At 35.6% G+C, this 13,126-nt stretch overlaps 2 protein-coding genes across 3 annotated transcripts; both read right to left on the bottom strand.

The window, feature by feature from the left end:
- Positions 1-338: 338 nt before the first annotated feature.
- On the bottom strand, positions 339-3,420 carry LOC107940882 (calcium-transporting ATPase 2, plasma membrane-type). The gene is made up of 6 exons (XM_016874343.2): positions 2,699-3,420; positions 2,427-2,481; positions 1,354-2,336; positions 1,209-1,247; positions 881-1,052; positions 339-706 (listed from the first exon to the last, which is right to left on the bottom strand). Exons 1-6 carry the CDS (start codon positions 2,870-2,872, stop codon positions 429-431), a joined length of 1,701 nt encoding a protein of 566 aa, XP_016729832.1. The 5' UTR covers positions 2,873-3,420; the 3' UTR covers positions 339-428.
- A 1,396-nt stretch (positions 3,421-4,816) lies between these two features.
- On the bottom strand, positions 4,817-12,300 carry LOC107940881 (uncharacterized). Of its 2 annotated transcripts, none has more exons than XM_016874341.2 (11): positions 11,889-12,300; positions 8,659-11,478; positions 8,433-8,562; positions 8,255-8,343; positions 7,448-7,689; positions 7,137-7,223; positions 6,930-7,029; positions 6,548-6,755; positions 6,346-6,460; positions 5,395-5,443; positions 4,817-5,295 (listed from the first exon to the last, which is right to left on the bottom strand). In XM_016874341.2, the coding sequence occupies exons 1-11, from the start codon at positions 12,030-12,032 to the stop codon at positions 5,137-5,139; spliced, it is 4,143 nt and encodes a 1,380-aa protein (XP_016729830.2). In that variant the 5' UTR covers positions 12,033-12,300; the 3' UTR covers positions 4,817-5,136. The 2 variants fall into 2 exon arrangements, with proteins under 2 accessions (XP_016729830.2, XP_016729831.2); XM_016874342.2 differs by having other exon boundaries at positions 4,817-5,289.
- Between the last annotated feature and the right edge of the window lie 826 nt (positions 12,301-13,126).

Below are 13,126 nucleotides of genomic sequence, written 5' to 3'. Positions count from 1 at the left end.
CGGTTAAATTTTATCTCTTAAGAACCTTATCAGGCGCATTCCCGGAGTTGAGCCCAAAGTAATTCATTCTAGGCTTGCATCTCCCTATATTGTTGGATTGTAGCCTGCAAATCTTCTCTCGCTCATGTATTTTAGCATTTCCATTCATCTTGACTATTTATCAAAATGGTGGAAGAAAATAGAAGGGTATGATTGTTGCTCTATCGTTGGAATTATAGAAAGGATGGATTATAGGTTTCTACAGCATCACTTTTATTTGGTGTCTAGATCTACCTTAGTGTTAATAATGGATGGAATCTTGGTCTTTTTTTCTCCTAATGATGATAACTCCTTGAAGGTAGAGACAACTTTTTGCTTATTTCTCAGATGATGTTAACTGTTATAATAATTAAGTTAGACAATATTTAGGGGTGCACAATGGTAATGGTTCACACTATGAATAGTGTAGAGGCTAAGCTCATGTAAATTCCAGGTGCTGGTAAGAATTCTTCCCTATACATCACGAAGAGTGACATTAAGGCTTCCTTGATGTTCTTCACAAAATCCAGGCATATAGGCTTCATACTGGGACCAGCTTCAAAGCAGCAGCGATCGGCATGCTGAAGAACCCGATCGGTTGGCGGCTCGGTTGCAAGTGCAAGTGCTCCTAAAGTATCCATGATCATATTCACCCACAATAGCTGAACAGCTGTCAGAGGAGCACTCCCTGCAGCATAAGAAAATATGAGAAATTTTATATTGTTCGGAGTTTTCGTTTCCTTGATACTTACACTCATGAACACATAACCATATTTCATATTCCTGTTCAAGTGATTATCATTTGCAAAGAAGCTAGAACATTGGTTTAAAATATTAGTAGGCAAACATATTCCGTTGTTACCTGTCAAACATGCTGAGGAGAAGTTAACAATTAAGGCAACAATGTTGACAGTCAGTTGAAACTGTACAAATTTCTGAATATTTATGTACACTGAACGGCCCCATTTGGCCACTGTCAGAATTGTTGAGAAATTGTCATCAAGAATGATGACATCAGCACTCTCCTTAGCCACCTGGAATTGAGAATTGAGATTAGTTGAATCTTGATTTTGGTAAATATCACGCAGTACATATACTTGAGCAAATATTTTACTAGGATCTAACAAAGAATCATTATCATAACACTAGTATCAGGCGCATGAAAGAATATCAGTTCGCAATTGCTTTACCAGAGTATGCTTGTCCATAGGAGAAGATCGAGCTATCACCTGCAAAACGAGAATTGAGGTATGAATTACAGGATTTATCCTTTTGTTAGAAGCACCTAACTGGTATTTGAAGCAAAAATAACAATGGGAGGACACCTGAATCTTAGGAATTAACTTGAGCAAAGAACTCCAGCAATTTCAGTGCCTCATCGCCAGACCAACTCCAGATAGTCCCTTCTTGCAGTTTACTCCTTAACAGTCCTTGCACCATTACGGCAAAAGTCACTACAGCAAAAAACAGGCCTACCTTCCCAATGATAGTTGCTACTCCATTCAATTTCACCTGCAGTGGGGTCTCATCATCTCCCCCTTCACTGAGGGTTGCCATCAATTTGCCCCATTGAGTTCTCATCCCAACAGTGGTAACCAACATCTTGCATGATCCATCTTGAAGCTTAGTACCAGAAAGCATAAAAGGGTTTTTATCATTCACCACTACTGGCTCACTCTCCCCTGTTAAACTTGATTCATCGATTAGCACGGAAAATCCCGACACAAAAAGGCCATCAGCAGGGACTTGGTCACCAATATTAAGGTGTACAATATCACCAGGAAGCAAATCATATATGGATAATTTCTGCCTACAATCATTTCTTGTTACCTGAATGGTGATTTTCTTTTTCTCCTTGTCCAAATCCTTAAACTGCAAAGATTGGCGATAATCGCTGGTTGCCGTGACGAACACGACTAATAAGATACTTGCAACAATCCCAAGTCCATCATGAGCTCCGGCTGGCCAACCTTCCATTGCTATCCCAACGACCAACGACACAATAGCACATGCCCCAAGGATCATAAGAGTCATATCCTGAAGAGCTTCCCAAACAAAGACCCAGAATCCCTTAGCTTCAGGCTCAGCAAACTTATTGATTCCATAAATCTCTTGTCTTTTACTCAACAAAGCAGCATCAGAACTTAGTCCAGTGTTGGTGGATGTGGAGAGTTTTTCAGCAATGCCACTTACTCCACCATGAAACTTTAGTTTCTTCACATCATGGCCTTCCACAATGGATCCTAACTCATCAGCACAAAGTTGAAAACCAGCAGCTATGACTTGCTCAGGAACAACATAGTCACTAGGTTGTACACCTGCAAAACGAAGATTCATTTATACATATTCAAAGGCGTTTTACGAAATAAAAACGTGAACAAAGTTGAATTTGCAGCAAACGGTCTCACCTGATATAAACTGAAAGGCAGCTTTCGAAACCAGTACAGCAATTCTCAATTTTTCCTGCAATTTTCCATAATAATAACAATCTCTACATTGCCATAATCCTACTACCATATTAGAAACGCAAAGCCAATTAACAAAACTAAAAAATTCTGCTCATTTCTCTCATGATAATCACTAATCAGTATATCTTTACTACATTTAGAAAATGATGAAAAATTGAAAATGATATTTGAGCAATCTCTAAATGAGAGAATGGATTGAAAAGTGAAGGGACCTGATTAGTGCGACGCATAGCAGCAGCCTCATAACGTTTGGAGAGGTTGGCAGTGAATCGAAACCGCCGTTTCGGATTCTTCACGAAACCAACAACTGTCCTCCATTTTTCCAATGCTTCATCCGACGAATGCTTCGATTTCAAATCGAAGTTCTGGTTCAAATAACTATCCATCAATCCTTTCTTTCAAAAATGTTTCAAATCGCCTTTGTTCCTAAAACAGCTACCTCAGCTTCATTCAAATAATCGAAGAAAAATAACTGTGGAAACCGATTAAAGATAAAAAGAGAGGGGAATTTCCGGTACTGCTTGCAACAGCAACGCGGAAGTTTGTGAGAAAAATTGGTGGGAAATAAATAAGATCAAAATGGAATAGAAAAGAAACTGAGAAAATTCTTTTAAAGAAATGGAGGATCCGAAATTTGATGCAGTTTAGTAGAGTGTTTGAACTGGTATTTTCCTTCTACTATTTAGGAACGGATTTAAAGTCAAAAGTATTCCATTTTTGCAGCAAAACTAAGCACGAAAGGCGAAGCAAGAAATTGGGGCTACTGGCCGAAGGCGAAGCAAGCAATGAAAGAGATAAAGGAGAGACAAACCCAGGAAACAGAGGGCAAATTAGGGCGTGAAACTAAAACGGATGTAAACTGAGGAGGAGTCAGGGATTAGAAAACAGAGATTTTCGGGGATTAGGGCCGTAACGTATTAGGGGTGTATTAGCCAATACATTGAACCAAACAACTGCTTAAGACTGCTTAAGAGGGGCTTAAGTGGGGCCCACGGATTAGGGGTGTATTGGCTAATCCAATACACCCAACCAAACATAGTGAAAGTAATATTATTATTATTCAAATTTCACTCTGCCATCATCCTCTCCCAATCCCAGGCAATTTGCTGAACAAAATAACACATTGGCTTCTACTCAAGACTCTGCTTTCTCCAAAAAGCTCTTGTTCAACCAATCAAATTACTGGATGGACAAAAGCTTTTGTTGAACCAATTAAATTGCAGGTGAGGAAAATTCATAGGTTATTAATACAATTATTAATATAATAATTATATTTATATTATATATACAAATAATTATATTTATATAATGTAAAAATTAAATTAATTTCATATACTTTCATAACTATTTATATGATTAACATTTTAATGATTTAATCGTTATATTTGATGATCTATTCATATAGATTATGCTTGTTAATTTTAATATAAATTTAAAACTTCTAACTATTTATTTTATGTAAAAAACTTTTTTAACCATTGAATATTTATTAATATACAGAGTGATTTAGATTAATATGATAGAGATATCGGATCGATTCAAAAATTTACATACATGACAAATACAACTATATTGATAAATTCAACGATTAGATTATTAAAATATTAATTATATAAATAGTTATGGAAGTGTGTAAAATTACTTTAGTTTTTTTACCATGTGTAAGTAGATCTCTTCCCTAATTATACAATATAAAAATAAATTGATATATTTATTTTAAATCTGCATGGTCGAATTAAAATTAAAGTTTAGAACCACAATCTAAATTTCATGTGTATAATTGTACATTGAATCAAAGTTCATGTATAACTTTAAAATTTGCATAAAATTAAATTAAAAATAATTCAAATTCAAAGTAGATATTAAAAACATTTTTGGAAATTTTAATGTATTTTTATATATTTTAAAATTTTACTTTTAATAAATTAGATGTATTTTAATGTATTTAAAGTCTTATCTATATTTATAATTTTCTGTATATATTATATATATATATTTTTATAATTTTTGTATGCAATTAAGGTGAAATTGATATAAAATATAAAAGTTATGACCAAATTTATTATATTATATTATACCAATTAAAAAAATAGCATGGCACTATATTGTAACATTTTCAATTGAAGGCTGAGTAATGTAGTTTAACATTAGTGTTATTATGTATTGGAATTAATTTTTAAATTAAATAGTTAAAATTTGTAGAAAGAGAGAAGTTATGTTTCGCTTGAATGAAAAGGTATTCATGTCAACATACCTGTTTTTACTTCTTCAAAGGAAGTTATGGTAAAATTTGAAGCCTGGGGACAGAGAGAGAAGTGCAGCTTCCAGTTTAACTTATGATATATTTTAATTGCCAAACCCATCAAAAAGAACATGAAACAAGGGAATTTATGGACAAAAAGGTAATCAAAATGAGATCTGTATCCTTCATCCTATAAGGTATAATTTCCCAAGTTTATACTTGATATAAACACAACTTATCTGATTTTGAGATGTTCTGTACAAGAAATTTACACATCCATGAAGAAAACTCAGATGCCCTGCAGCTGTGTTCATGTGTTGACAGCATCCAAAAAATGAAAAACACCATTTTGGTTTCACCATGGCACAACTCCCATCTGATGGCAGAATCTGTAGGTATCCTTACCTCCTATTCACAGATATCCTCCTGCGCTTGTTGTAGCAGCACTTGACAATGGTTACCGCCACCTTTTGTTTCCTCACAATAGGCAGCCTGAACTGAGCAATCTCGATTGACTTCATTATCGCATCGAGCATGGTCAATTTGAGTTGGTTGGTTCGCCTGTAACTGAGAAAGATCTGGTGAGTCGAGAAGGAGAAAATAAAATGAAAGAATTAGGTTAATGATGGACTAATGAAATGTGCTTGAGAGTCAATAAGAAAGTACCGTAACCACAATATCAACATTGTTAGTAATCCACCCGCCAGTATCAATCCTGCCAAAACATCATATACCTATTATTATTAACATATTTTAGCAGGCAGCATCAGCGGCAGTATGTTTGAACAGAGAATATAACATGAAAATTTGAGAAAATAAAGAGGTTCATATGAGTGGAGCCAATAAATATCCCGAGTCAAAGCAGAGTCCGAATTGTTTGAAATAGGTGTACAACTCAGCTTATTACTTCATAAATTAGCATAGACGGTGAGACCATCAATTCACAGGTGTAAACAACTGTACGCAGCTATATCCCATACATCTGTGTCTTTGGTAAGAGACAAAGACTTCCGATGCTGATCATTCCAAAGGGCTAATAAGTGATAACAAAACATTCAGGATTGGAAGAACAGCAATGAGCAACCCATCATCATTACCATCGAAAACCATATCCAACTGATATACTTGAAAGAGTTCAGGATTCAAAGGCCAGCAATGAACAACCTGTAACTATATCCAACTGAAACATGGTAGCTCGGTTAAACTAAAGAGTGGAAGTGGGGCATTCTAGGGTCACTGCTTTCATATTTTACAAAGTTAACAGTATCAACACATACCAGTAAAGGGTATTTGCTTTGTAAGAGTTGTCATTTATGATCTCTGCCTCTCTAATAGTTGTAAAGACTGCGAAGTCTCTCTTTGCTGAGAACCTCAAATACCAAAGGATGACTACCTAGGAATATTTTCTTCCCACAAACCACAACTACCTGAACCTAACTGACTTAAGAGTTTTAAAATTTACATAGGAGATCTTTCATCTTAATAACTTGGTTAGTGTCTAAGCCAATAGTTCTCACAAGTTTGACCAACCTAAGGAGAGCAAAGCTAGAGCTTTTTTACCCCTTCCACTTTTCATTTTCCCTTCGAACTAGAGTTAATAAAAAAGGTCATACGTACTCCATTGGTCCTTGATCCATACATCTGTTTTCCTCAATCGCTTGGAGTGCTCCAGAGACTGAACTGGACCCATCTGCATTGGCATTTTCATCACTATGAAGTTCAAACTGGGATCCTGGAAGATGTAACGTAAACATGAATGTGAATCACTGGTTCATTGCAGTAATTAATACTTGAACTAGGTGGCTATAACAGGGAATACCAAGAGATAGGTTTGATTCCACTAAAGAACTCTTCGGTAAAAGCTTCTGGCACATGATGGCACCCTGGAAACCTAACAATGTATAATCAACAAATTGTAATCTCTCTAATGAAGTCATCTTTGAAAACCCAAATGAACCAGTCCAGGTGGGCAGCACATCAGGAACAGCAGGTAACATCAGCCTCTGAACTCCTAATTCTATGAGCTTCTGAAGAAATCAACAAACAATAGTCAGAAATTTGTAAGATGCAATGCATTTTAGCACAAAAAATGTAGGATGATAACTAATCTCAAATATCGAGTGCCATAAATTATGAAGGAATTTGACCAATGAACATAAGGAACTGGTAATACAAACCCAAACAAACTAGGTGTAACTAACCTTTTCAAGCTCATCCATCAAAATACGACACATTCCAAGTCGCCGGTATTGAAATCTGGTACCAATTAAAGGTATTTCGGCTACTTTTTCTCCATGGACCCTTGAATAGACAAATCAAAGCAAACATACAGAAGAGTCAAACCAAAAGCTTTAGCTCTATACAGCTAAATATTGTTAATTTAAATATTGTTAATTAGATAAGCATACCTAACATTAGCAACAGTAATGACTTCATCCTGTCTTTCCAAAAGTATTGTGTAGAAGCCTTGGAAGTTCAAGCGGTTATGTTCAGAGCTGTAGAATTCAAAATCATGATGATAAAAGTTCAAGTTATTTGCTTATAGTAAACACACGAAATTTGAATAAATCATCACTAATGATCAGTTCAATTCCCAATAAATACTGAAGTTCTAATAGTAAACACAAAAAATTTTAATAAATCATCACTAATAACAACCTCAATGCTCAGTAGATATTGAAGTTATCAAGATGGCTTAAGAAAAATAAGAATATCACACCTTCTACTGAATATAATATCTGCAACAAGATCTCTGCCAGTGCGAAGTTCTTTTATAGGCTTGAAACACTCATGCATCACGTCAAGCGCGATGCTAAGTTTGCTATAATTCTCAACCATGGCTTCATTATCTGAAGCCTCATCATGAGTATTCGATGGCATGGATTTAATTAGTGTCCATGTTAGATTGTCTGTTCCGACAGGAATTGGTCTTTCTAAAAGTTCATGAAGGACCAAAAATATCTGCAGCAAGACCAGGGTATAAGCAACATTTTCAAGATGTACTATCATCTATGGTATTACACTGCTGCAATACTAACTTTAAAGTAGGCTACTGTTGTAAATAAATGAGTAATGAAATAACATTTATGACCTAATCCTAACAATATTACCGGTGACAAGAAGGCTAGAATTGGCTGTTATTCTCAGGTGAAAGCAATCCATGTCACTATCAATAATCCCTGTGATTAATTTTATAAATAGCAGAAATATCTCCCACCAATTATCATTCCATCATATCAATCACATTGTAAAATCTTTTCCAGCAAAAGAAGTTCCCTGCTGCTAGCAATTCACTGCTTGATTCTAAACATGCACATAAAAAGAGCTAAAAGTCTTCTTACAAGGTAAATCAAGGGAGAAATGAAAATATTACTAGGTTTCTACTATGAACCACTCAAATAGTTAACAGAGGATTGAAGATGCAAAACTACACGTGCCCAAAATAAAAGGTCAGAAAGCAGTCAGCAGTAGCTACCACTTATTGATGCACAATAAACATTACAAAAATAAAGCAGATCGGAAATACCTCTTCACACTTTTTGCAGCAAAACCAATTTTCTTTTGCACATATTTCCAACCTATCTGCCCCTCTACGGCATATGCACCGAACATGATCTGCATCAAATACACACCAAAAAAAAAAAGCATAAGAAACCATTAATATGTGGCTTTGACCTGTCAGAAAATGGAGAAAAGCAACCTACATTTATGCTCACACTGAGCACAAGTAAGAACTCTATCATCCTCAATATTAGCAACGTCTTCTTTAAGCTTGCTTTGACCACAGATTCCACAGCAACACGATGGACAGAACCAGTCACCATCTGGAATACTCTATGATAGATCAAAGATCTGGGGGTTTTAAGAAAATGGAAAAAAGAAAAAGTAAATCTAAATCCGAATAAACTGACAACAGAATAAAAGATATACCTCTAAATTGAGGCAGCTTTTATGGAATGATGATGGGCACTGATCACACAATATTAGTTCACCTCCATAATGACAAACATAACAAATGTCGTCATTCTTGTCTATTTGAGAATTGCGAGTCAAACGGCAACTCCGTTTTCTTTCAAACTTCATCTTATTACTTAGCATCATTTCACGTTGGCAGTCCAACAGAGACCTGCCATCTTCCAAGAAGATCTTGGCAGCTGCTCTGTGGTTACTGCTGCCACCATGTGCTACAAAGCCACCGAGAGTGTATATCTTGTCACAACAATTGCACTTAACTCCATTACGAGTTATCCGGCCTTCAACTTTTAATCTCTTTTCCTTCCTCCAGTAATGTACTTTTGACCTTGGTAAAACAACATTGTTATCTATCAGCCAAGACAACACAGTTCGTGGATTTTTATGCAACAGACTAGGAGTTACAACCTGCTGCACTCTTTTGGTTGATCGTAACAAATGGTTATGTTGATTGCCATTGAGATTCTCTCTTAATTTGATCAATGCTGCAGGTGATTTTCCACCTTTCAATCTTGAGATGCTAGTGTTTTTAACAGGTGAGTCAGTTTGCTTTTTAACTAAGTCAGTCACAAGATTCGATAAACTATCCTTTTTCCTCTTAGGCTTCTGAGTTCTTTGACCTACTACTATACTTTGCTCAGAAACATTTCTAGTCTCCAGTTTAGAATAAGATTTTCTAGTCCAATTGTTAGATTTAGCATTTGATGGCACCAAGCTTCTCAGGATATCTGTATCAGAAAGTGCAGAACAAAGCTTCTCACTTGCTAGCTGACTGTTAACCTCCTCATTGACATTAAGCTTCTCACTTGCTAGCTGGCTATCAACCTCCTCATTGACATTAATTTTCTCTACGGGTATAGGAGAAGCCTTCAGGGTCATATCACTTCTCCTGAAATGACACTTTTGAATCTCATTGGATTCAGCTTTAGACCAATTCAAAAGAGCTTGAGGGCAATATTCTGGTTCAACATGTAGATCTTTGATGTTTGGTTCAACAACATGATGTGCATCTTTGGTGTCAGAACAAACAAGCTTCCTCTGGATATCCATATTAGAGAGTGCAGAAGAAAGCTTCTTGCCTGCTAGTTGACTATCTACCTCTCCAGTGACATTAATGTTTTCGACAGATACAGAAGGAGAAGCAGCATCTTGTGAAAGTCCGCCTTCTTTTATACAAATTTTGCAGGCTCCACGAAGTGAATAACATGTCCTTCCTCTCGGTGAAGTATAGCACAAATAGCGCCTTCCATTGCTGACTGCATAGTGAAACACCCAACCCAGCCATGAGAGATGCTTTTTTGCCTTCGGTATCATATCACTTTTCCTGAGACGGCGCTTGCAAATCGCATTGATATCAGCTTTAGACCAATTTAAAACAGCTTGAGGGCAATATTCAGGATCAACAACATGTTGAACCTTGATGTTTGATTCAATAACATGATGCGCATCTTTTGTGTCTGAACAAATAAGCTCCCTGGTGTTATTCATTAAATGTGAGCAGAGCTTATAAAGGGAGTAATAACAAACACCAGTAGGTGAGATGTATCGCATTCTGACAAGATGTTTTTCTTGCTTCGATTCAATTCTCCATCCTTGATATAGAAGATGCTTCCTAACATCAGTTCTCAAAGCATTCAGATGTTTCTTGTCAGCAAGAGCATATTTTCTAATGGCATCAGGGCATGACTCAGCCTCAGGAACAAGGTTGGGACCAGCAGTTATCCATGTCACCTTTGCATTGTGTCTCTTTAGCCTGGCCCTCCTTTGAGCCATATCATTATCGGTTTTGGAAAATCTTTTATTGCTGGTTAGAGAACAGATACAAGAAATTCCGTCCACAACAGAGGGTGAGACCAACAAAGCTTCAGGTAAAACAGAAAGTGCTTTATCAAGAGAGGACCCATTGCATTCAGTTAAAACATGAGTATCATCATTTGAGATGCACATCAACGGACCTATACTAGATTTCTCTTGAATTGGTTGAACAATAGATGAATTTGGAGTTAACAAATTACTGTTAACCTTATGCTCAAATGGTAAAAGAGAAGCAGTTCCATCTAAATCTGCATCTGGCATAGTAGGCTCCAGTTGCGACTCAGATTCTGGTTGAGAGGACCCAGGAAGGCCTAATACCCTAACAAAATGATTCACAGTGATCTCATGATTATCTTTTATTACCTCCAGCACCAATTTTTTCCACAAAGAATCACAAGAAATAGTCCACTCTCTAACATTCTGAAAACTATTTTTCTCCCGTAAATCATACCAGAGTTGCTTCACAGAAACAGAAATGTACCACTCATGCTCATATTGTTTAATCAACTCAAGAAACAACCAAGTTCCACGTTGGTGCCACTCCTCTTCAAAATCATCCCAATCTTGTGTAATCCGTAAATCGCCAAGTCCAGCGACCATTTCATCACCCAAATCAGGAAAGAACACTCTCCTATTCTCTGAACCATCTTCATGGTCAAAAATCACACCTTCCCACCAGGCATCCATATACCATACATCCACACAGATACCATAGCAAAGACTCCATTTACTGAACTCTAGCTTAGGTGGCAATCGCCTCATTAACCCTCGATAGTGACGATGATTCTCACAGGTACAGTCAATACCATTTATTCCAGGTGAAACACCCACAATGTCAACGAGACTATCAGAACCATCATCAACAACAATGTGGTCATACTTGATGTGAAACCCCCGCTTATCCCATGCAATAACAGTCCCTTGATGCCATGAGCCCTGAAATCCCTCTTCCTCACTCCTCACCTACACCATACCAACTTTGTTATGCAATGAACTAAAACTTCAAATCCAATTTTTTTATTCATATTCAAAAACTAAGAGCCCAACCAATGAGAGACGAAAATTTGAGCGTAAAAAACACTTGCTCCAAGTTTTAATTGCATGGCTACCAAAGAGACCCCAAAACAGGCAGATAAGCAAATTACTACAGAGAAAAAGAACCAAACAACAAAATGTAGCTCTAATTAGACTGATTAACAGTATTTGAAACTTTCAACTATAAACAAAACCAAAAATAATAATAATAACAACCCAGTGTTTCTAAGAAAAGTACCCACATTAAGAACATTCAAAATTACAACCCAGAATTTGAAACCAATTTTTTTTTTGAAAAAAAAAATCACAAAAACCATAATGGGCAATAACCACATTACCTCAACTTTTTCCTTAACATCAAGTTTCTTCCTCCCACTCATTTTGTTACGTTTCAGTTTCCCACAAAACAGAGGGTTTGTCGGTTTCTCCAGTCGAACACCAGTGCCGCCATTTGACTGAACATGTACGTTCTTCTTAAGCATGGCAAATAATATATATATATATACATATGAAGAGAAGTTAAAAAAGGGGAAAAAAACAACAGATAAAGAAAAGAAAAAAAAATCGGAATATATTCTTTTTTCAACTCTCTCTCACGTTATTTTCGCTTCATCTTGGCTATGCTCCCTCATCAAGAACCAGTTTTCGCTGCATTTTGGATGCATCTTTGACGTTCATCAACTAGGGCCCAACCATTGATGGCTGTGATTTCTTATTCGCATGTTACGTTGTAGAAAAAGAAAGATTTGGTGTGGCCTGCTGAAATTAAATTAAATTTATGTCTTAATAAATAACTGTAATCTATAGTATTTAAATGCGGAAAAGATTACCTTTTATTATTTTTTATTCAAAAGTTTATTTACCAAAATCCGCACTTGGACCAAAAAGTGTATTTTATCATTTTTGGGCTCAAATGAAAATTTAACAATTATTATGTAGATTAAATTGGTGTCACTAATAAATTGGCCATTATCTTGATTAGTAAAATTAAAAAAATATTTTTCTATAATTAAGATAAAACTATGAGAAATCATTTGTGATATTATTTCATTTTTTTAGTTGAGTTTCAACGAATCGCTCTAAGCTTTGGAAAAAATGAAATAATATAACAAATGATCTCTTTTTATCAAAATTTGAAGATAAATTTTTTAAAAAAAAGAAATTAATAAAATCAATGTCCTCTTTAATTTTAGTTCCACCAAAATTTTCGCTTAAAATCTATTAATATTGTATTAATACGATTGACAAACTAATTAATGTTATATGTACATTTTTGTTCTAGTTTAATGTGGATATAGAGTTCTGATGTGTAATCCCTTGGTTGGACATATTATGCAAACAAAGTGTATATACTATCTTTTTGAAAACTCTCTCGATGTTTGGATAGTTGCACTTATAATGCTAATGTTTTCTTTGATATATTTTAGTGAAAATGTGTGTGTCAAAGTCTTGTTTTACTAAGGTTACACTAAGTGTGAAATCCGTAATTCTGATAATAACATACTAATGAAATCAATATGTGATTATAATTTGTGTGATTATAATAACATACTTAGTTTAATTGAGAGATGTGTTT

The sequence above is a fragment of the Gossypium hirsutum genome, chromosome A07 (genome assembly GCF_007990345.1).
Source record: "Gossypium hirsutum isolate 1008001.06 chromosome A07, Gossypium_hirsutum_v2.1, whole genome shotgun sequence".
Lineage (NCBI taxonomy): Eukaryota > Viridiplantae > Streptophyta > Magnoliopsida > Malvales > Malvaceae > Gossypium > Gossypium hirsutum.
This window is presented reverse-complemented; position numbering and strand designations above follow the sequence as displayed.

Coding starts and splice junctions, on each gene's coding strand:
- LOC107940882 (XM_016874343.2), bottom strand. CDS start 2,872: ATGGATAGTTATTTGAACCAGAACTTCGATTTGAAATCGAAGCATTCG. Junction 2,337..2,426: donor TGCCTTTCAGTTTATATCAG/GTGAGACCGTTT, acceptor TTCGTTTTGCAG/GTGTACAACCTAGTGACTAT. Junction 1,053..1,208: donor CTATGGACAAGCATACTCTG/GTAAAGCAATTG, acceptor TCTCAATTCCAG/GTGGCTAAGGAGAGTGCTGA.
- LOC107940881 (XM_016874341.2), bottom strand. CDS start 12,032: ATGCTTAAGAAGAACGTACATGTTCAGTCAAATGGCGGCACTGGTGTT. Junction 8,344..8,432: donor TGCTCAGTGTGAGCATAAAT/GTAGGTTGCTTT, acceptor TATTTGATGCAG/ATCATGTTCGGTGCATATGC. Junction 5,296..5,394: donor ATGTTGATATTGTGGTTACG/GTACTTTCTTAT, acceptor GATCTTTCTCAG/TTACAGGCGAACCAACCAAC.